Here is a 22,797-nt window from a genome sequence, read left to right as displayed (position 1 = left end):
CCGTATGAGTCAATCTGGATGCCCCTGAAAACTGCTGGAGCCATAAATGTCAACAGACCCAATTCAGACAGGAGACTCCTGGTTTAAACAGTTTTATTTTAGCAGTGTGCTGCCTGAAAATGCCTCTGCTTCAATGAAGGTCTATGGACAAAATGTAGTCTCACGATCTTTTTTTATTTATTTTAAATCACCCTCTTTATAATTTCCAAATGTTAGCATGTATGGTCGAATCCATGTTGAGGAGTTCACATAATAAGTTACTTGTGCATTGCTTACTATCGATCGGCTCATCGTTGTTCCAGCAGGGCAGGTGAAGTGATGAGGGGCCCCTTGTGCTCCTTATTCTAATCTCCTGTTTTTTGGCCCAGACTGTGTGCGCCAGGAGTTCTCCTATAGTACTCCAACTATCCAACTCAAATACGTGTAATTCTTACCTGCAGGGCTGTGACCTGACAGGTGCCCCGTATCTCTAATCGCTGCCATAAATGTTTCTACAAGCACGTTATTTTCGGTCTTCTGAGCCTCCTACAGAAATGAAAAAAACTATTCTTCTTGACAGAAAGGGCTTTCCTGTGGAAAAATGGCGTCACAAATGACAGCATGCCGTCTTTCTGCACAGTAAATAGAGGAATGTCGCAGCGGGTCCTTGAATCAGGAACTTTAGAACGCTGTACATTACTGGTTTTCAGGCTCTTTGGTGTTATTTCATGCGGAGCTGACTTCAGGGGCTTTTAAGCAGTGAGGCATATGTGTGTGTTTTGTTAAACAAGTACATCGTATATCCTTAACCTTTTACGTAATTGATGGCATCCAGGGTTACCACATCCTCCTTGTTCAGCTTCCCTCAACCTGAGCTCGCAGGGCTCCTCTGACTACTTTTTCCGAGAATTTTCGAGCGCAGCATGCCTGTCCACTCTTAAGGACTCGGAAAGTGGGACATGCACCTTCTCTGACCCCGCACACACAGGTCTTTGCCACTGCAGTAGAATCCGCACTGCACCACAAGTGGCATGTTTTTATTGTTTCATCAACAGCACACGTGCAGCAACTTAGAGCACCTGGAAGCATAACTAATATGGAAGTCGACATCGCCCACTGGCATCCTGGCAGTGTGAGGTCTCCGCCTCTCGGATTGATGGTGAGCACCAATTTGCTCACAGCTGCAGCCAGGCTTAGCTTGGTTACCGTAATTACCTACAAAAAGGCGCATTTACAAAGATTTAAGATTCCGATTAGAAATAACTAGTATGTAATTATATTAGACGCACAAGGGTTACAGAGAATGCCTACTTGCCCGGAGGACTAAGTAGACAATAAAACTTCTTGTCTGCAACAAGAATCCTCATGTCCAGGGAGTCGGGCGATACGAATTCCCCACCCCTGCTTCAGTGTAGCCATTACGGTGCTGTGGAGTTCGTAATGACAACCTCCCAGCACCATATACTCTTAATTACATCACTGCACTTGCAGTACCCAGGAATGGCCCTGGGTACTGTAGGGGCACAGGGCTCATGCACCTGTGCCCACACCTTGGGCATAGGGCACCCAGCTAGAGGGGTGACTGAAGTATGCCAGGGCAGTGGGTTCTGTGGGCATGGCACACAGGGTTGTGTGCCATGTTGACTCTTGGTTTAGCTCTGTACCGAGACACTCAGCCTGCAAAGGCAGTGTGTGGGTGTCAGGGTACAGGGCCCCTGAGGGTGGCACAATAAGTGCTGCAGTCCTCAGGGGTCTTCTCTGGTCACCATGTCCTAGGTACCTAGGATACCATTTACTAGGGGCTGACAGGTGGCCAGGGATGCCAATTGAGTTTTAGTTTCAACACAGCTTTTAGGGAAGGAACACAGGCCCTGGGTACCTGGTTGGCAGGGCACACTCAGTGGAGGCATAACAGTGCAAGAAAGATGGCACTTTCTCACAAATATTTTTATACAAAAACAATTGGTCTGAAGTTCGGACTTTGAGTGTGTGAATTAATTTGCTGACTGAGTGTGTACAACAAATCCTTAACACTGTCCTCTGATACTGCCTTACTGCTCGACCACACTACCACAGTTAGAGAGTGAGGTGCTATCTAACTTTACCGCTGCCTACCTTTGGGGTTCCACTGGACTCTGTGCATTCTATACCTCACTTTGGTATGGTATATACAGAGCCAACTTCCTTCAAGTGGGCATAGCCCTGCCGCAGAATTCATAAATGGGCCAACACAAAGATGGCCACTTCTGAAAAATCGTACCTCCATCAGGTTAGGCCACCTTAGGGGTGGTACTTGCCTGGCGGTGGACATGTTTACCTGACTAGCTAATGTCCCCACCTGTCCAGGTGCCAAAAGGCTCTGGACAAAGGGGGTTGGCTTCTTCGCCTGTGCGGGGAACCAGATTTGTATTTCAAAGGCAGTAGTTTCTTTGAAGTGCGCCAGCCTGGGATTTCTAATCATCGGGCCCTCCTGTGGGAGGGGGTGTAAACACTCTTTCCGTAGCAGGTTTTCTGAGCTGCTGAGGGCAAAGACTGTCTCCCCTAGGTGAGAAACTAGTGTGTGGCAGCAGGCTGGACTGAACTGGTCAGCTAGCACACTTGAGGGCTGTTGGATTTCAGGGGTTTCCTCTAAGGTACCCTCTGGTGCATCTTTTAATACATCCATCACTGGAATCAGTGTGGGTTGATTATTACGAGGTGTATTATACCAAATCCAAATGTTTCAGTGGAGCTATTATGTAGTTGGGGAACTAGTTTTGACCAGTACATACTTTAAGATGGCTTTCCTGCTCACTTGCAATATCTAGCAATAGAACTAGACATCACAGAGGTATATCTGCTCATGCAGATATGTCATTAAAAATATAATGCACCCTGCCTTAGGGCTCACAGGCCTGCTGTAGGGGTGACTTGCATATATTAGATGCAGTGACTTTAGCATGACACCCAGGAGTGTCATATCTGGTTTTCACTCATGGTTTGCACCATGTCACGCGGCCTACACTGGCAGTCAGTGTAGAATTTGTGTGTGGTCCGTGGGATGGCATAAGCTCTGCTGCAGGCCTTAGGGATCCTCATTAGTACCCCTGCTCTAGGTACCTGCAGTACCATTTACTAGGGACTTACATGGGTGATAAAGTCCTTACCCATTGTAGCACAATTAGACTTTACCTTGTTTTTGAGCAGGAGCACTTGCACTAAAGTCTAGTTAGCAGGCCTCCGTGCAATGTCAGTCGAAAATCTAGTAGCTAAACAGGGGGCAAAGAGTGGTGGTTAACTGTAACAAAAGCCCAGTTCTCTACTCTCTGTTTAAAGAAATGTCTCCTACATTCAGTAGCTAAACATTCTCAACTCCATGCTATTGAATAGCACCCTTCCTTATCTAACAGCTAAACATGACATATTTACTTAGTTTCTTCTTGTCTTACTTTTCCCTCTCAATATCCCTACTATCTGGAGGATAGATGGGATGATCCCTTCCTCTTGTCTGTCAAACAGTCAATTCAGCTCTCGCTGACTGGTCTCTCTGTGAGGGGAGGGCGGCCTGATCTGTATCCCTCTATAGCTCTTTTGTGTGTGTGGCTCTTTTTGATGCAAACAGTAGCATTCAGATACCTAAAACTTTACTGTGTTTCATTATTATTTTTATAATCCTGGTGATGGTGGCTCTGTTCACCACACTAATGTGTTATGTAAAATATATACATTCTTGGAAATCATGCTGAAGTTCTCATTAACAGAAGAAAACATTAATTGACGTGCAACTCTATTTGGTATGGTTATTTGTTCTTTAATGCATATTTCTTTTATAGGTAGGCATTCCGCCAGCCCCACGTGGTGTACCGCAGATTGAGGTCACTTTTGACATTGATGCAAATGGGATTGTCCATGTTTCCGCCAAAGACAAGGGTACTGGCCGTGAGCAGCAAAGTGAGTGTATTTAATTGTTAGACTTACTCTTATGTCCTGCATTCCTTTGAGTCCCACAATGTTGAGCGCACCACAGCTGAGCAGTCCTATTAAGACCATCATTGCTGGCAAATACTGGTAATCTTCCTAGTATCCATCCTTCCTCTGTATCACAGTGCCTGTATGTTTCTTGCGTTATTTTTCATCCAGCTAGTCTTCCGGTTTAATAGTTTTTTTTTCTGTAGCACTTCTACACATTTGGGCTCTTATACATGTTTCATTGCTTGAGAGCATGTTTAAAATGGTATTAAATTCTTGAATAGCTAGCAATTTGGATTTGAAGAGAGTAGTTGGAGGAAGGATGGGTTTATAAGTTTGAGGCATGTGAGCTGTAGATCACATGCTTAGTGTTGGGTCTGAATGTTTGCACTTTGTTTTTCTTCAAAGAAGTCTTTTCCAGTCACCAGGTTGGTGACTCCTCCTTTCTGTTATAGTGCGCATGGGCATCAACTCCATTGTAAGATTGGTTTTTTCGCATGTGAATTGCTGTGCTCCAGTTTGAAGCCGTTCCTTCAATTTCCCTCAGGGCGCAAGACGCTCCCCCTCGACGGTATTGTTTCCGATCGAGTCTCCCATTTTTCGTATGTCGTATTTGTTTCTAAAAAACAATCTTTTGATTAGAAAGCTTGTGGAAGGCTGTCTGGTCTACCCGCGTCGGACCGACTCGCAGTCGGTTGAACAAACTCCCTTCAAATTCTGCCCTTGGTGTCACGCGAAGTACCTGCTCACCGGCTCACATGAAGTGTGCAACCTGTGCTTGTCTCCGGAGCACAGAGAACAGGACTGCGACACGTGCCTGGCTTTCCGCTCCAAGACGACACTTTGCGACCGTCGGGCTCAACGTCGCAACATGCAAAGCCAACACAATGGCTCCATTCGGACATCTTCGGGCAACAATCTGATGGGATGCCATGGGAGCCGAGGAGGAGCAGGAACCAATATCCATTTCAGAGTACGGCTCAGACCAGGATGAAGACATCTGCATGGACAACGTACTGTAATTCTCCAGTATTAGGGGTGTCTTTCATAGATTCACATGCCTGAATCATTCCCCGTCGTCGGAGTGGGAGTCCCACGGTACATAAAATAGCAATAATATGCCATAAATATGCAGTAAATACCTATTAGAATAAACCAGGAAGTAAAGTAGCCCAGCTACAGTAGGAAAAAAACTTCCACATCTATGACTATCATAGTCATTTTGTATAGTCCAAACTACAGCCAATCAGGCGCCAGCACCCACCAGAATGTTCTCCCCAGAGGCTCAGGCTCTCAGATTTTCTACCGCACGTCGTGTGAAGGGAGTCTCCCTGAGCTCTGCTCAGTTTCTTTTGGAATATCTCTACTTACTGGATTTAAAATGTCTTCAAGGAAGTCTCTGTTCAGAGCCTGTGAATCCTGTGGTAAGCTCCGGCTTTTTAAAGAGGATCCTCATGAGAAATGTATATATTGCCTCTACCCAGATCATCTAGTCAAAGACTGTAAGATCTGCAGGAAATTTCCTCAAAAGACCCTCAGAGACAGAGAGGGTCGGTTGCTTTTGTGGCTACAAAGGCTAAAGGATTCAGATAAGGCTGTGTCTGAAGTTGGCAGTATTGCCTCGGGTTCCACTTCAGTGTCTAGAAAGAGGCCTGCGTCTGAAACTCAACCATCTTCTGAGGCTAAGGTTGCTAAGAAAAATCAACCTGCAAAGGGTTCTGACAAGCCTTCCTGTTCAAAGGCTGCCCCTTCAGGCAAAGGCTTAGAGAGTTCTTCTCATAAAAAGTCCACCAAGAGTTTGCCTCAGAAGACTGTTCAGAGTTCTTCTCAGGACTCGTCTTTTAAGACGCCTTCCACTGTCAGCTCGTTGACGAAAACCTCGCCGACGCCTCTTCCCCGTCGACGATGACCTTCTCATCTCCTAAATCGTCAATGATTATGACGACAGCAGCGTCTTCTCCAACCATGGTCTATGTTACGGTAAGACCTATCTCGTCGACGACGGCCGTCGTCGATTCCTCGTCGACATCGAGTCTGAAAGCCTTGCCGTCATCGAGAAGATCGGCAGCGACAGCATCGTCGACGGCGCTGCCACCGACGAAGGTAATCCCGTCGACGACTAGCTTCCCGTCGACGAAGACCTCCTCGTCGACGACGAAAATCCCGTCGACGAAGACCACTCCGTCGACGAAAAGCATACCGTCGACGAGGAGCGTGCCGTCGACGGAGATAAAACCGTCGACGAAGGGCATACCGTCGACTAAGGACATACCGTCGACGAAGGGCATACCACCAACGAAGGACATACCGTCGACGAAATCCATCCTGTCGACGACGGTTTCAAAGGAGTCAATGATATCGGCCACTGGCACAATGGAAAACGCGCCATCGACGCCGCAACTTTCATCCTGTACCGCGTTGCAAGTATGGTCTCCGTCTACGGTTTTCTTTACACCAAAACCGACGACGCAAGTTCCTGACCGTCTTTTGGACTCGGATAGTGAGGAAGAAACAGATCAGATGTTCGGAGCGGCTACAAGTCCTTCTGAATTGAATATCCAGTTAAAAGAGGATGAACAGGAGGATGATCATCCAACTGGGCAGATGCCGTCCCAGGTGAATTCCTTGCCACTCACACAAGTGCCTATGGCTTTACTGTCCAATCTTCAATACATGTTGGACGATTACTACAGAAGGTTTCCACCTTCAGACACAGCGTGCTCAGAGCCAACTACTCCTAACACTGAGGTTCCGATACCAAGTTTGCAGCCAATAGTTCCAACATCACCTGCTTCACAGGTACAGGCGGAAGGAGTCGATCCTTTGTCTTCTGAGGAGGAGGAACAAAGGGAGGAAGGTGAGGTTCAAGATGAGTCGGAGTGAGATGAAGATCAGGAACACACACCTTCCCCTTCGCGCCAAGCAGTTTCGATTTCTCCGCCGGTGGACGTGGTTAGCTTCCATCTCTTGATGGAACGCGCCACTAAACGTTTTCATATAGACATGGAGCATAAGGAGCAAGATTGTTTTCTTTATGACTTTAAAGATCAGCCAAGGAAACAGATTAAGTCAATTCCCATTATTGATTTCATCTGGCAGGAGGGGATTAAGGTCATGGCAACACCGGCGTCCATTCCTCCAGTCCTACCACGTTTAGAAAAGAAGTACAGGGCACCAGACAAATCTCCAGCATGCCTTATAGGACAGCCAAAACTGGACTCTGTAATAATTCAAGCAGCACAAAAGAGGGCTAGGAATCCCTCGTCCCCGCTGACAGCCCCACCTGACAGGGATGGCAAACGCTTGGATTCAATAGGAAAACGCGTATCTACAATGGCGGCTACGACAGTTCGAGCGGCAAATTCATTGGCCATCCTAGGAAGACATGACCGACAAATGTGGTCTGATATCGCACCATATCTTGATCTTCTACCTGAACCTTCAAAGGCTGAGGCGCTCAAGATACTTCATGAAGGCCAAAGAATCTCGGAGGAGATTATTGATTCAGCTGTGGATGTGGCTTCAACAGGTTTTCGGCAGCTGGCAGGAGCTGCGGTTCTTCGCAGGCAGGGTTGGCTGCGATCTACTTCTTTTAGGCAAGAAGTCCAACATAAAGTGCTGGATTTGCCATATGATGGTGAATATCTGTTTGGACCTCAGGTAGAGGAAGCCTTACAGACTATAAAGAAGGATTCTGAAACTGCGAAATCCTTAGTGTCTCTTCAATTTCGTAAGCCGCCCTTTCGATGAGCGAGAGGACGGGGAATGTCCTCTACCAGAGGTGGATATAGCCAGCAACCCTCTTACAGGCAAAACAACCAAAGATACCAGACTCAACGCTATCAGTCTTACAACCAAAGAAAGCCTTCCTATCCCCAAAACAGGGGTAGAGCAAATTACCGTGGAAAGGATAAAAGACAATGAAATTTTTCACCTGCCGCCACCACTGACCTATTCAAAAAAAAAAAATTGGAGGGCGAATATCCAAATTTTACTCAAGTTGGCAGTCAATAACATCAGACAAATGGGTCCTAGACATAGTGTCCAGGGGTCATGCCCTAGAATTCGAAAAATTTCCTCCAAATGTTTCTCCAAAAGGACCCCCACCAGCTCACCTGAAGGAATTATTTGCTCAAATCAGATTGATGATGCAGAAGGGAGCGATCGAGAGCGTGCCTCAAAGGATGAGAGGAATGGGTTTTTACTCCAGATTCTTTCTAATAAGGAAAAAGAATGGAGAGTGGCGCCCGATTCTAGATCTTCGCGCTCTGAACAAGTACTTGAGAAGATTAACATTCAGAATGCTATCGCTCCAGGAAATATTGCATCTTTTGGCAGCAGGGGATCACATGGTCACCTTAGATCTCCAAGATGCATATTTCCATATTCCAATTCTACCTCGCCACAGAAAGTTCCTGCGCTTCAGGGTGGCTGGCAGGGATTACCAATTCAGGGTTCTTCCTTTTGGACTACGATCGGCGCCGAGAGTTTTTACCAAGGTTCTGGCTCCGGTAGCGGCGCATCTCCGACTAAAGGGAATCCAAATATTCCCATACTTAGACGACTGCCTTATAAAGGCCAGTTCTCGAGCAGTCGTTCATTCGCATCTACAACAGTGTCTACACCTGTTCAAATCCCTGGGCCTTTCCATCAACCACGAAAAATCCAAACTGGAACCGTCGCAAAGACAAGCTTTCTTGGGAGCAACTTTGGACACTCAGAGACTTCGAGCTTTTGTCTCGGAGGAGAGGCAACTCAGAATAAAGAACATGGCACAGAAACTGTTGTCAAAAAAGTCAGTTTCTGTTCGGATATTCAAATCCTTTCTGGGGATGGTCTCTTCTTGCATCCCATTGCTACCGAACTGTCGCCTCAGAATGAGGCCCCTCCAGGAAGAACTGACCCTGCAGTGGTTACAGGTCTCCGGAATGTTCGAAGATATGATCAGGATCACACCGATAATGCAAAACTCACTAAGATGGTGGGCGCAAAAACGACATCTTCAAAAGGGGTGTGCGTTTCTCCAGGAGCCACCAAGCCTCACCATCACGACAGATGCGTCTCTCGAGGGCTGGGGAGCGCACCTTCAAGGCCTCACTATCAGTGGCAAGTGGTCTGCCCTGCAACAGCGTTGGCACATAAACCGCTTGGAACTGAGAGCCATTTTTCTGGCGCTCAAGGCGTTTCATGCAGTCATTCAGGGTTCCAATGTGTTGATAAAAACGGACAACACAACAAGCATGCACTACGTCAACAAGCAGGGGGGAACTCGATCTCTCCTCCTCTCCCAGGAAGCTCAGGAGTTGTGGACGTGGTTTTGGAACACGATGTACATCTTCAAGCGGTGCACGTTCCAGGTATAGAGAATGTCTTAGCAGACACACTCAGCAGGACGAAGGTCTCCACTCACGAGTGGGAGCTTCATCAACAAACGGTGGATCACATCTTTCGACTATGGGGTCGCCCAGACCTAGATCTGTTTGCTACGAGGACCAACAGCAAATGCAAGCTCTTTGCAAGCTGGCATCCCCAAAAAGACTCTCAGGGGAATGCGTTTTCACTGGACTGGTCCCTGAGTTATGCGTACGCATTTCCACCAATCCCACTTGTACCCAGAGTTCTGCGGAAAATGAAGAAGGAACCGTGCAGACTAATCCTGATTGCACCCAGATGGCCGCGCCAGTATTGGTTCACGGAACTCCTCCTACTATCAGAGTACAAACCAATTCAGTTGGATCCAGTCCCGAACTTACTCAGTATGCAGAACGGTCAGGTCTGTCACCCAGATCCAGCATCTCTGAAATTAGCAGCCTGGCGCCTGAATACCGTGAGTTCGCCCACTTGAACATCCCAGAGGAATGCAAAGAGGTGCTGGCCAAGGCGAGGGCACCGTCCACAATAAGGACTTACAGTCTAAAATGGAGACGTTTCTGCATCTGGTGTCAGGCAAACGGAATTCACCCGTTTTCAGCAACGCCGGAAGAGATTCTACCGTTCTTCCTACATTTGGCAAAATTAGGTCTATCTCACGCGACTTTAAAGGTGTTCCTGGCAGCGATATCCAGATATCGGCAAGACGGTACTACTTCCTTGTACTCGGCTAGGATTGTACAACAATTCTTCAAAGGACTCTTTAGGATGTTCCCTCCAGTACGTCGACCTCCTCCGATGTGGCATCTCAACGTGGTCTTGGCACAACTTATGCGTCATCCTTTCGAACCCATTCACAAGGCTGACCTCAAATATCTCTCGTGGAAGGTAGCATTGTTACTGGAATTGACATCCGCCAGAAGAGTCAGTGACCTCCAGGCCTTTACAATTCAACAGCCTTTTCTGCAATTTACAAGCGTCTCTGTAGTGCTCCGCACTAATCCAAAGTACATTTCCAAGGTACCCTTGGAATTCCACCTCAACGAACCTATAATTCTGAAAACATACTTTCCTAATCCGCAGTCACAAGCGGAAAAGACATTGCATACCTTGGATGTCAAGAGATGTCTTAAATTCTATCTGCAGAGAACATCCGCCTTGCGCTCTTCCAATCAGCTGTTCATCACCTACGGTGCTATTCGTAAGGGGCAGGCAGTCTCTAAACAAACAATTGCAAGATGGATTTCTTCTGCCATTGCCTTTTGTCATATGCAAGCGGGGCGACCGCTGCAAACAGCTCCTAGAGCTCATTCCACAAGAGCAATATCTTCATCAACGGCTTTGTTTGCTGGAGTTCCAATTCAGCAAATTTGCAGAGCGGCTACTTGGGCTAGTCGCCATACATTTACCAAGCATTACTGTCTGGAGACAGCCAGCGAAGCAGATACGTCTGTGGGTCGAGCAGTCCTGCGGAACCTTTTCAAATAAGGTGAGCCTCTGTTTCCCACCTCCTTTATTACTGTCAGGCTCTGTTTATGCTATATTTGTTACATTTGCTTGCAGGATTGTATTCTACTATGCGTAAACAATATGTGTATATTCAGTTATACTGTTTTATGTACTATTTACTGTCAAGCTTGACAAACATGATCATCTGCCTGACAAGGATGTACTGCTAACTACTCTGATTCAGGCATGTGAATCTATGAAAGACACCCCTAATACTGGAGAAGAACAATAGTTACTTACCTGTAATCTGTGGTTCTCCAGTATTGGTGTCTTTCATAGATTCACATGAAACCCGCCCACCTCCCCTCAGAGGCTCTGATAGGCTATTTTGGGTTACCTTCACTCCTTGCGAGAAAATCTGAGAGCCTGAGCCTCTGGGGAGAACATTCTGGTGGGTGCTGGCGCCTGATTGGCTGTAGTTTGGACTATACAAAATGACTATGATAGTCATAGATGTGGAAGTTTTTTTCCTACTGTAGCTGGGCTACTTTACTTCCTGGTTTATTCTAATAGGTATTTACTGCATATTTATGGCATATTATTGCTATTTTATGTACCGTGGGACTCCCACTCCGACGACGGGGAATGATTCAGGCATGTGAATCTATGAAAGACACCAATACTGGAGAACCACAGATTACAGGTAAGTAACTATTGTTCGTACAGATCGTCTCTTGTCCCAAGATCCACCCAGCACAAAAAGAAGGCTCCTGTCCAAGCCACACCCTGGGGCCCCGGTCGGCACTGAAACCACGCTTCTGATGCCCCGCCTTCTGTTTCGGCACAGAAGCCTACAGAAAAGCCTTCCGGCTCCAAAAAGCCTTACTCCAAATCTAGCTCTGAGCTGAAACACTCTGGATTGAAACCGAAGTCTGGCTCCGACCCACACTATTAGGCAGAAATCACCAAAAAGCATATTTTCAACGCTGCGATCGACAAACCGGACCCAAAACAGAAGCTGTTGTACATTCATATAAAGACTGGACATATTACCACCAAAGTGACTTTAAAAAGAAAGACTGATACAGAAGAGGAATATCACATAACTTTGAGAAAGAGAAGTGCTGGAACTAACCCTTCCCCTCCTCTTCCATAACCCCCTTCCCCTCATTTTCAACTTTTAACAATTTCACCTGAGCATTCACAACCACGTACACCTGACAGCTAGGATAATGGGGATGGCAATGGGGATGGGAGAACGATTATCAGCCAGTACCTACAGACCCATGGGACAACTAAAAAACTAATTTGCCCAAATCCCATGATCCTGACTTGTACCCTACCAAGCCCTCTCCACCGGACAACAGTGCAAGTTACATTGAATTGCTGGGTAGAGCTGCCAACTACATGGGGTGCCGCTGCTCAAAGAATCCCTCGAAGAGTATTTTCTCTTTGAAACCCTTAGCAGCACACGTCATCACACACACACTACACATTCTCAAAGGAGTGATCAGGCATGTAGATGACATCTTTAATGACCCTGTCAGGGCTCGTGATATTACCCTAGAGTAGAAATACAAGCCAGCACCATCTGACCCAATGTATGTAAGGGAACAATTACCATTGGACTCCCTGGTTGTGTCCAGTGCACGAAAAAGAGCCAACTCCCAAACTACAGGAGATGATCCACCCCCAAATAAAGAATCCAAGCGTATTAAAGCTTTGGGGGAAAGGGTGGCCTCTCGGGCAGCAAACTTCTGGCGCATCTCTAACACTCAGGCGTTCGTACTATACAACTGTGCGCATTGTGACAAGATTGAGCAATTGATCCAGTTTCTGACACAAGAACATAGATCTAAAGCTCAAGACCTAGTGCTGGAGGGACAACTTATTTCAAACAATGCAATCAGGTGCTCCCTAGATGCTGCAGACGCTGCTGCTTGAGCTGTAAACACCAGTGTCCTTTTAAGGAGGCACGCATGGCTCCGCATATCTGGGTTCAAACCTCCATTTTAAACACACCCTGTGAAAAGACGAAGAAAGACATTGAAGTGGCCAAATCAATGGGAGCCCTTCAGTTCACGCAAGCCTGTGGTTCCTTTCAGCACTCTTTCTACCGCGGAGGCTCCAAGAATACCTCCTCAGAGACCACCTCCACCTACAAGGGTAATAACCAACCCTCTAACTCTAAGGGTTACTTCAAAGGGGATTACAGAGGCAACAACAGCAAAGGCAGGGGTAGAGGTTCAAACACACTAACCTCCTTCCCTCCAATACAATAGTGACTTGCCTACACTCCCCCACCACTTAACACCTGTCTGAAGACTTTCAGATTTCCTACCAATTAGTCAGTCAATAACAGACAAGTGGGTACTACAAATTATCCGTTCTGGTTACTGCCTGGAGTTCACCAACACTCCTCCAAACATTCCCCCAAAGTCACACAAACTTTCACTAGATCGCCTACACCTCCTCAAACAAGAGGTACAGTCTCTCCTTCTAAAAGGTGCTATAGAGCCCGTACCACCACTTCACCATACTTACTAATACACACAACATAACACATTAGTGTGGTGAACAGAGCCACCATCACCAGGATTGAGTAAAGTTTTAGGTATCTGAATGCTACTGTTTGCATCAAAAAGAGCCATACACACAAAAGAGCTATAGAGGGATACAGATCAGGCCGCCCTCCCCTCACAGAGAGACCAGTCAGCGAGAGCTGAATTGACTGTTTGACAGACAAGAGGAAGTGACATAAAGATGGTTCTCTCAGACCAATTAGATCTCAGAGAACTGAATCTTTATGTACAGTCTGATCATTTCCACATGGTAACACTTAAACAAGTACTACCTCTTTTGCAAAAAGGCGAAATTATGTTTACTCTACACCTAAAGGACGCATAGTTCCATATTCAAGTCCACCCTGCTCATTGCATATTCCTCAGGTTTGTGTTAGCGGGTCAACACTACCAGTTCAGGGTACTCCCGTTCGGAATCACCACAGCCCCAAGAGTCTTCACAAAGTGTCTGGCGGTAGTAGCTGCTCACCTGAGAAGACCAAGCATCCATGTCTTCCCATACTTTGACGACTGGCTCATCAAAGCCAGCATGTACCAGCAATGTCTCCAGCACACTTTCAGAACAATTCAGTTACTACGTCAACTAGGGTTCAGTCTATGTGCTAAAATCACATCTCCAGCCAGCCAATACTCCTAACTACCTAGTCGCCACTCTAGATACTCAAAGGCTCTGGCGTTTTCCAATGCAGCCAGAATTTGTAACATTCAGGTTTTAGTTCTCCAGTTTCAACCCAATCAATCGGTTCCAGCTCAGGTTTATGTGCAACTACTGGAAATGATGGCATCTTGCATCATGATTGTCCCCCATGCTAGGCTGCACAAGCGTCCACTTCAAGAATGATTAGCCTGTCAGTGGAACCCGTCGCAAGGTCTAGTAACCAATCTAGTGCTGGTATGCAGCCGTACTCCTCGCTCCCTGCTGTGGTGAAACACTCAAAATGTATCAAAAGTACGGCCCTTCATAGACCTGGTTCCACACAGTATTCACAGCGGACGCATCCCTCACTGGCTGGGGAGCTCATCTTCAACAGACAGTGCAAGGCCTGCGGTGCCAACAGCAAACGTTGCTCCACATCAATCATTATGAGTTGCTTGCAATCTTTCTAGCTCTCTAGGCGTTTTAGACTCCCCTGGAGGGTAAAGCTGTCTTGGTTCCTACCAACATGACAGCTATGTATTGCTTGCAAAAACGGGGAGACGCACACTCTCCAACTGTCCCACTTAGCCCAAGACATCTGGAGGTGGTCTATTCACCACAAACTTTATCTCCTAACGGAACACCTCCCAGGAGTGAGCAACCAGATTGCAGACCTCCTCAGCATGCAGAGGCAGCAAATACACGAATGGGAACTTCACCCTAAAGTTCTCCGCCCATACTTTTAAGCTTGGGGAGTCCCTCAGATAGATATATTTGCCACAAACCAAAACACAAAATGCCAAAGCTTCGCCTCCAGCTACCCGCACCTGCAATCCAAAGGCAATGCACTATGGATGAACTGGTCAGGGATATTTGGCTACTCTTTTTCACCTCTCCCACTCATTCCATTAGTGGTTCGGAAGCTCAGGCAATACTCTCACACTAATCATAATAGCTCCCTCGTGGGCACGTCAACCTAGGTTCACAACCCTGTTGGAGCGGTCTCTGGTTTCACATCAAAAGCTGCATTTAACCTCCAGTCTCCTCACACAGAGCCATGGAGAAATCAGACACCCAGATCCCACACAACTGAACCTCGCGATCTGGCACCTGAAGTCATAGAGTTTGTTTATTTAAACCTTCCACCAGACTGTATAGCTATCATTAGGAAAGCCAGAAGGCCTACCACAAGAGCTTGTTATGCAGCTAAGTGGAAGTGATTTGTCATTTATTGCTATAACAATCATATCATCCCTCTTGATGCTTCCATACAAAACATCATCTGCTATCTGTTACACTTGCAGCAGTCAGCATTGGCTTACACTTCCATCAGCCTACACCTCGCTGCAATAGCTGCGTATCTACAAAATAGGCAGCATCTCTAGTTATCTAGAGTACCCGTAATTAAAGTTTTCATGGAAGGACTAAAGAGTCATACCACCAAGACTCCCACCTGCCCCAGTGTGGAATCTTAACATAGTCCTCGCAAGATTAATGGGCCCACCTTTTGAACCCATGCAGAAATGCAACCCACAGTTCCTCTCTTGGAAAACTGCTTTCCTCATTGCAAGCACTTTATTGAGAAGAGTGGGTGAACTCCAGGCACTAACCATAGAAGAACCTTTGTTCCAGCTGCACAGAGACAAGTGGTTCTTCGTGCCAACTCCAAATTTTTACCTAAGGTAGTATCTGCATTTCATATGAATCCGTCGGCAGAATTACCTGTATTTTTCCCTCAACCTGATTCTGATGCAGAACAAGCTCTACACATCTTAGTCAGAAGAGCACTCTTGTACTATATCGAAAGAAAACAATCATTTTGTGAAACTAAACCAGTCTTTGTTGCTTGTGCACCATAACACAAGGGCAGTCCTATCTCTAAATCTGGTATTGCAAGGTAGATTGTTAAGTGCATTCAAACTTATTCAACAAACACTATTGAGTTAGTGAGACAACATGTCAATGTGAGTCAAGCAGTACTTAAAACACTGTCTCGGACAACTTCAACAGCTACAGGATAGCCACCTCTTTAGGAAGATACTGCTATATAGTCTATGCAAAGCATGTGATCTACAGCTCACATGCCTAGAACGGATAATGTCACTTACCCAGTAAGCATCTGTTCTTTCCACGTAGACCTGTAGATTCACTTGCCCCCACCCACCTCCCTGGGTACCTGTAGAAGTTCTCTTTAGTTTACATACATATGCATGGACATCTCTATTCTTTACTACCACTCCATTCTCACCCTTTACGGGAAAACAATCTAACAATGGAGTTGATGCCCATGTGCTCTATCACCAAAAGGAGGAGTCGCCTACCTTGTGTCTGGAAAAGACTTCTTCGAAGAAAAACAAAGTGCAAACATCCGGATGCAACGCTAGATGGCTGGAGTATGCCAAGCATGGGTTTCTACACTTCTACATGCCAAGCACAGATGCTTACTGGGTAAGTAACATTATCCTTACCTTCCCATTAGAAACCTGTTCAAAGTCCTCAAGCATATGTGGTGTTAAACACCAAACTTTATTTACAGTTCCCCATCAGATTCCCATCACCGCTGATGCATGTCCCCTGAGCTTTGTGCTTGATGGCAATTTTAACATTGAAGAAATAAATAAATGCAAGCAAACACATTTGTGCTTATTATTCCTTGTTGGAAAGATGAGAACAGTTCTAGTCTGCAAAAAATTTAAGTATTTCAAAGCCAGTGTGAAAATGTGTTTAAGATGTATACCTTTAATTTCAGTTGTAATTCAGTCTTCTGGTGGTTTAAGCAAAGATGACATTGAGAACATGGTGAAAAATGCAGAGAAATTTGCTGAAGAAGATAGACGAAAAAAGGTAAATTTTAATCTCCCTTTTCTGAACAGTGTGTTGGATTTGAGTTTGTGCCCTGATATTGTACACATACATTGTCAGTCTATAATATAAAACCTTTATTCGCACATATTTACACTGATTATGGTGACCGTTACTCTTACCTAAATTCATATTGTGATACACTGTCACTTAACCATCAAACCTTCAGGCCAGTCCTATCCATGTATGAACAACCGGCCTGCCCTCTGCTTAATCTGCTTTTAGGCTGTTCTTGACTAACACATTTTCTAATTATCCTTTATATCCTAAAAAAAAAATCCCGATTTGGATTTCAACTTAATCTCACCAGTGGCCATGGTATAAAACTGGGTGTACTCTCAAAAAATCCTTGCTCTTCCTCCAAACTGCCCACTAAAGAGAGGTGGCTCACACTATAGTCACGGCTTGAATAGGTTTGTGTAACTTAGACTGCTATGGCCTACCCTGAAAATTCATCACCAGACTGCAAAGAATGTAAAATAAGTGAGCTACACTGTACATGCATTTGTGGAAACGTAATCCTATTAAAAGTTCTGAAAGTTCTCCACTGATTTCTGTGGAATTCAGGCTTAACTTCAACACACTAAACATTACGCCCAAAGCATAGTGGGGCAAAGGTCCTTTGCTACCTTCAAGAAGGTGACCCTATATTCTATTAGGCAATTGAATATAAAGGCAGAGAATAGATGTTCCTGTGGCAGTCATTGTACAAAAAAGTAGAATTAGATAAATAGCCTTACCTAGTTGATGTCGGACATTTTTCACATATTCCAATTATATCTGCAAATGAAAAATTGAAAAATTAAGACCTATAATCTGATTGATGGATGTGAATATTGTGGACCAGAATGAGACAAGAGCTTGGCAGTCCCAGGCCATGTGTAAAAAAATAAGCGGGAGTATATCTGCATCGCCAGCAACACTCATCTGCCTTGATCCCCATATGATATAATCCTTTTGGTGTCCTGTAATACCTGTGGAGGTATTTTAAATGAATCAATCTAAGCTTATAGTTAGGTGACAGCTCAGTGAGTTGACAACAACAATATGCCCATTGTTCCTCTGTAGGTGCCAAAGGTAGTTCAGCGTTCCACCCCTGCAGTGTGCTTGGCCTTAGCACCGGGGCATCCTCCTGTATGAGTGTATAAAGGCGTGTAATTAGTTTGGAAGTGATGGGAAGCGCAGCAGATTTTCCAGGGCTGAGAGTTGGCGGGGAGCAGGAAAGTCTGACCTTCAATCTCAACTGGAGGCTCCCTGAATGAGTTAAGGTATAAGTCTGCAAACTATTGTTTTGCTTTTCACGTCTTTGACACCTGCCAGCATTGGGTTTTGCGCTAGTGGTATAGAAGGGGCGTACAATATCCTAGCATCCGCCCGTCTTCTCAGCCCATCCCACGCCCAGCATAGTGTTGCTGCAGTGTCAATGTCCTCTCTTGGTCGGCTATGTGGCTGATACAGCGCTACCCTTATAGGCACAGGCTCTCCCGCATCAGTTTCAACCCCAACATGCGACTGAAACGATGTAGGGTGAACTCAGTAATGTAAAAACTGTGCCTGCACACCATGCGTAGAGCTTCATATCTGGGGCTCCCATACCCTCCTGTGTCACCGGCAGCGTCAATTGTTCCCAAGACACCCTGGCTTGTCCCCAGCCCATACCAGCGATATCAAAAGGGAGCGTATCGTTTTGAAAAAGGCCTGCGCGAGGATGAGATATAGAAAAGATATAGAAATGTATGTAAAATTACCATTTTGGCCAGTGCAATTTTTCCGGCCAGTGATATCGGTAGACCATAATGCTACCTTACCCTCCAGCCAGTCAACAGCCCGACCATAATTCAGTCTCCATAACTCCTGCAGGTCACGGCTAATCCAGATGCCCAAATATTTAACCTTCTCAATTTCACACTTTAGCGGAAACTCTGTAGTCGTGACTGTCGTGTTATCTTTCAGGGGGAATATGACTGACTTCGCCCAATTAATGGATATACCTGCCAGTCCTTCAAATTTAATAAATTCTCTTAGCAGTGGATTTAAGTTTATCTCGGGATCTGTAATATATAAAGTGACGTCATCTGCGTACAGTGAGCTGAGTAGGCTTCTGGTGCTAAATCCAATCCCTCTGGCCGTGTGACGTTGTCTTATTCGTGCGGCTAGAGGCTCCACTGCCACAGTGAAAAGTAAGGTGATGAGGGGCACCCCTGACGCGTACCGCGTGACACTGGTAAGCTTTCAGACAGGAGCCCATTGACTCTTATCAGAGCAGAGGGCTGAGTGTATAGTAATCGGATCAGGCCAATGAACTGGGGTCTAAACCCCATGCGACCCAGTATCGCAAAGAGAGATGGCCACTCCAGTGTATCAAAGGCCTTAGTGGCATCGAGAAATACCGGCGTGGCTTGCACATCCTGGGTGTAGGTAGTTGTATTACCGAAAAGTGTACGGAGATTAGGAGAACTCGACCTGCCGGGAATTTACCCTGACTGGTCCGGAAGGGCAATGAGAGGGAGCATAGGCTGCAATCTATTCGCTATCAATTTCGCTATAATTATAACATCGACGTTGATCAACAGCGGTCGGTATGAATCTAACTCTGTCGGGTATTTCTGGTTTTAGCTAAGTAATGATTACCGCTTCCCGCATAGTTTGAGGCAAAATGCCCGACTCCTGAGCCTCCTCATACACTGCCAGTAGTCGAGGTGCCAGCTCCTCTGCGTATGCTCTATAGAATGCGGTTGTCAGGCAGTCAGATCCGGGTGCCTTGTCTGGAGGCATGCCTTTTATGACGTCAGCCTCGTCTTCAACTGTAAATGGGATATCCATGTATTCCCTGTGGTTAATATGGAACCAGACTAATGCCAGGGAGTCCAGGAATTCCTGCATGCCTTCCAGCCAGCTATTGTGAGTGGCCTTGTATAATTTAGAGTAGAATGTGGAGAACTCCCTGAGAATATCCAGTTGTCCTCCAACTGTGTCTCCCTGCGGACTGGCTAACTCGGGGACATAAGCTGCGGACTGTGGGGTACGAATCATGCCAGCAAGTGTTCTCCCCGGCCTATCGCCCTCCCCATATATTTGCGCCTCTGCCTGCTTCCCAAGGAACTTTACCTCTCACTGTGCCTCTTAGGCATAGTCCAAGAGTTTGGTTTTGAGGAGAGCTAGGGTTTCGGGGTTATCTGTCGCATAAAATTGCGCTTCAAGTTCTTTAATTTGAGATTCCAGGGAGGCAAGTGTGCCCCTAATGGCCTTCAACACGTTGGCCTGGCGAGCGATACATTGGCCTCTGATGACCACCTTGAATGCCTCCCACACTGAGGCTTCCATATCAACAGAGCCAATGTTATTTGCGAAATAGTCGGTAATATACGTACATATTTCTCCTTTAAAAGCTTCATCTAATAGAGCAGGTGGGGGGAGCCTCCAGGAGAACACACATGGCACTGTATCAGGGAGAGCCAAACGTAAAAAGCACAGTGCGGCAAGTGTGCCACATCTATGACCCAACTGGCAACCTCCTGAGAAGCCAGCCAAAGTCCAGCCGAGACCATGCTTTGTGGTGCTCTGAAAAACAGGTGCCCTCTCTAGTCATGGGATTTCGCAGTCTCCAAACATCACTCAGGTCACCATCCTATATAATGGTATGCATAGCAGCGCTCGCAGCAGGATGCAATGTGCGTGCCGTCCCGTCAGTCATCTTGTGTACACCAGACCCCACAGTTCTGCCCCATAGAGTACACTACTCACAACCTTTAATCTGTAGAGTTTAAGAGCCGGGGCTACGGGCTTCGTATATGATAAGCAAATCTCACGCCGCAATGCCCCTGCTAGCTGAGAGAATTTTCAGGACGCCTTGTTCAACTGATTATTCCAGGCCATGCTATCGGAGACCACTATGCCCAAATATTCAAAGGAGCCAACCCTCTCCAAAGGGACATTATCTAGGACCAGGTTCAGTTTGAAGGATTTACGAGGGCTCATTATCATCAACTTGGTTTTGAGGGTATTAATAACCAAGCCCCTCCCATCACAGTAAGCCTTAAATTTGTCCAGGAGCTTCTGGAGACCAATAAGTGTTTTAGATACCAAAAGGGTATCGTCAGTGAAAAGCAAAGTAGCTATCTTCTGATTCGTCAATGAAGGGGCATCAGCTGGAATTGAACATAAAAGGTCGTCAATCTGGTTGACATAAAGGGAAAACAGGGTAGGGGCCAAGACGTACCCTTGGCGTTCCCCGTGCTGATGCATATGTCTATATTTTGCCCAGGTAGGTAGGCGTATACAAGCCTGGCCTTTCTTCAATCGTTTAAACCTCTAATGTTCCATGTGAGAAAACTCACGCTTTTATCATGGTAGTGACATTATAAGTAACAAGTCGTGGTGGTTAGGTTCCCGCTTCATCCACATATTCTTGACTGTGTAATGGATCCAACCATGGTCTGGTACATGATCAAAACACACCCATCCCACCTTCCACTCCAACCCCCAAACAGGTTGAAAGATGATTCTGCAACCCCTCCCCCCCAGTCTCCCAGATTACCAACATATGAACAAGCCACATTTGGTAAATTTCCCATGGGGTGAGATAGTGCCGGCATACTCACCCTACCTAGGCAGGGCGGCCAAGAAACTGCAGGGGATTAGATCTACAGCCGAACTAAATAAAACAGCGGTGCCTAGACATAAAGCAATGGCATTTCATATCCACTCTGCCCAACCCACCCTGTCTCAATTCCTCACACAATGCGGCGACATTTCTCAGTTCCAGAATAGATAAAATAACTTTCCCCACCATCCAATCAGTCTCCCTGCCCGATATAAATGGGAGTACAACGTTGTTAGCTACACCCCACAGATGCCAACACATCAAAGGGAAGAGGGCCTCAGTCCAGGTTCAAATATCCGGAGCCAAAAAAAGAAACATACTAGAAAAACATAAAATACGCAAGGCCCATTTACAAAACACAGTTGTCTTCAGTCAATGTCACTTAGCTGGTTGCATGCAGATGACTCCATCCCTGGAGCTTGTCGCGCTTTTTTTCCCCCTACATGTTTTGCGAAATTCAGTGCTGGCTTGTGTAGGAGAGTAGGGTCTGCAATCCTATGATCACCCAGATTTTTTGCTTTTGTTTCACTGGTTTACGACTTTCTCTGGCTGTGGGCCTGCCAATCATACCCACAGCCTGGCTGTTCTCTTTCTAAATTACAACATGTACCCTAGGTGCATTTACCAATTGGTACTGGGCCACCTTATCAGACCCTGTAACTCAGGGCATAGGTGTACCCAAAGCTGCCAGGGGCTGCAGCATGTATTATGCCACCCCTGGCTGGCCTCCTAAATTTGACACAACTGGCTGCATGACAGCTGGGGCAGAGTCGTGTAATCACCCTTTGCTGTAGGTGTAGTATACCTATACCTAACCCTAAAATGGACACACAGATTCCTATCAGTCACTCCTATGGCAGGCCTTGACAATCCTGAAGGCAGAGTGCTTGGAATCGTGTGAGATGGTGCTCTGGCATGAGCTGAGCTTGTCTGCAGCTTGCGGAACCATGTCCTAATAGCTGTTCCATGATATCGCATACCATATACTCTTAAGTGCATTATAATCCTCGCGGTTAAATGCTATCTTTGGTATTGCTTTATCAAAACATGTCGAGTAAGGTGTCATACGAATTGGAATACTAACCCCTCGCCAATTCTGGCGACGGGGTTAGCATTCCACCCTTCTAGAGGGACACGACATGTATGTAACTGTGAACCCCGGTTAAAGTTAACTAAAGCCTCAGCTCCACAAAATGGATGCTGCCACCACAGACACGAGTCTGACCTCCTGTTGCTGGGAGTCCTTCCAGCGAGGGAGGCTTGGACAAAGGGTTTCCTGTCCGGGGCGGTGCCAGCACCGTCCCAGACATGGTTTTGTGTATCCTGGGTAGGCAGGGCTTTTCAGGAAGGTGACTGCTGAGTGGCAC

At 46.3% G+C, this 22,797-nt stretch overlaps 1 protein-coding gene across 1 annotated transcript in view; it reads left to right on the top strand.

The window, feature by feature from the left end:
* The window catches only part of HSPA9 (heat shock protein family A (Hsp70) member 9), a 373,785-nt gene that overhangs the window by 246,865 nt on the left and 104,123 nt on the right, over positions 1–22,797 (top strand). The window contains exons 13-14 of the mRNA XM_086931445.1: positions 3,796–3,909; positions 16,715–16,809. Coding sequence (XP_086787571.1) covers positions 3,796–3,909; positions 16,715–16,809 — 209 coding nt within the window. The remainder of the gene's footprint in view (positions 1–3,795; positions 3,910–16,714; positions 16,810–22,797) is intronic.

Source organism: Lissotriton vulgaris, chromosome 7, assembly GCF_964263255.1.
Source record: "Lissotriton vulgaris chromosome 7, aLisVul1.2, whole genome shotgun sequence".
In the NCBI taxonomy this organism is placed as follows: Eukaryota; Metazoa; Chordata; class Amphibia; order Caudata; family Salamandridae; genus Lissotriton; species Lissotriton vulgaris.
The sequence above is the reverse complement of the archived record's forward strand: the minus strand, read 5'-3'. Positions and strand labels throughout refer to the sequence as shown.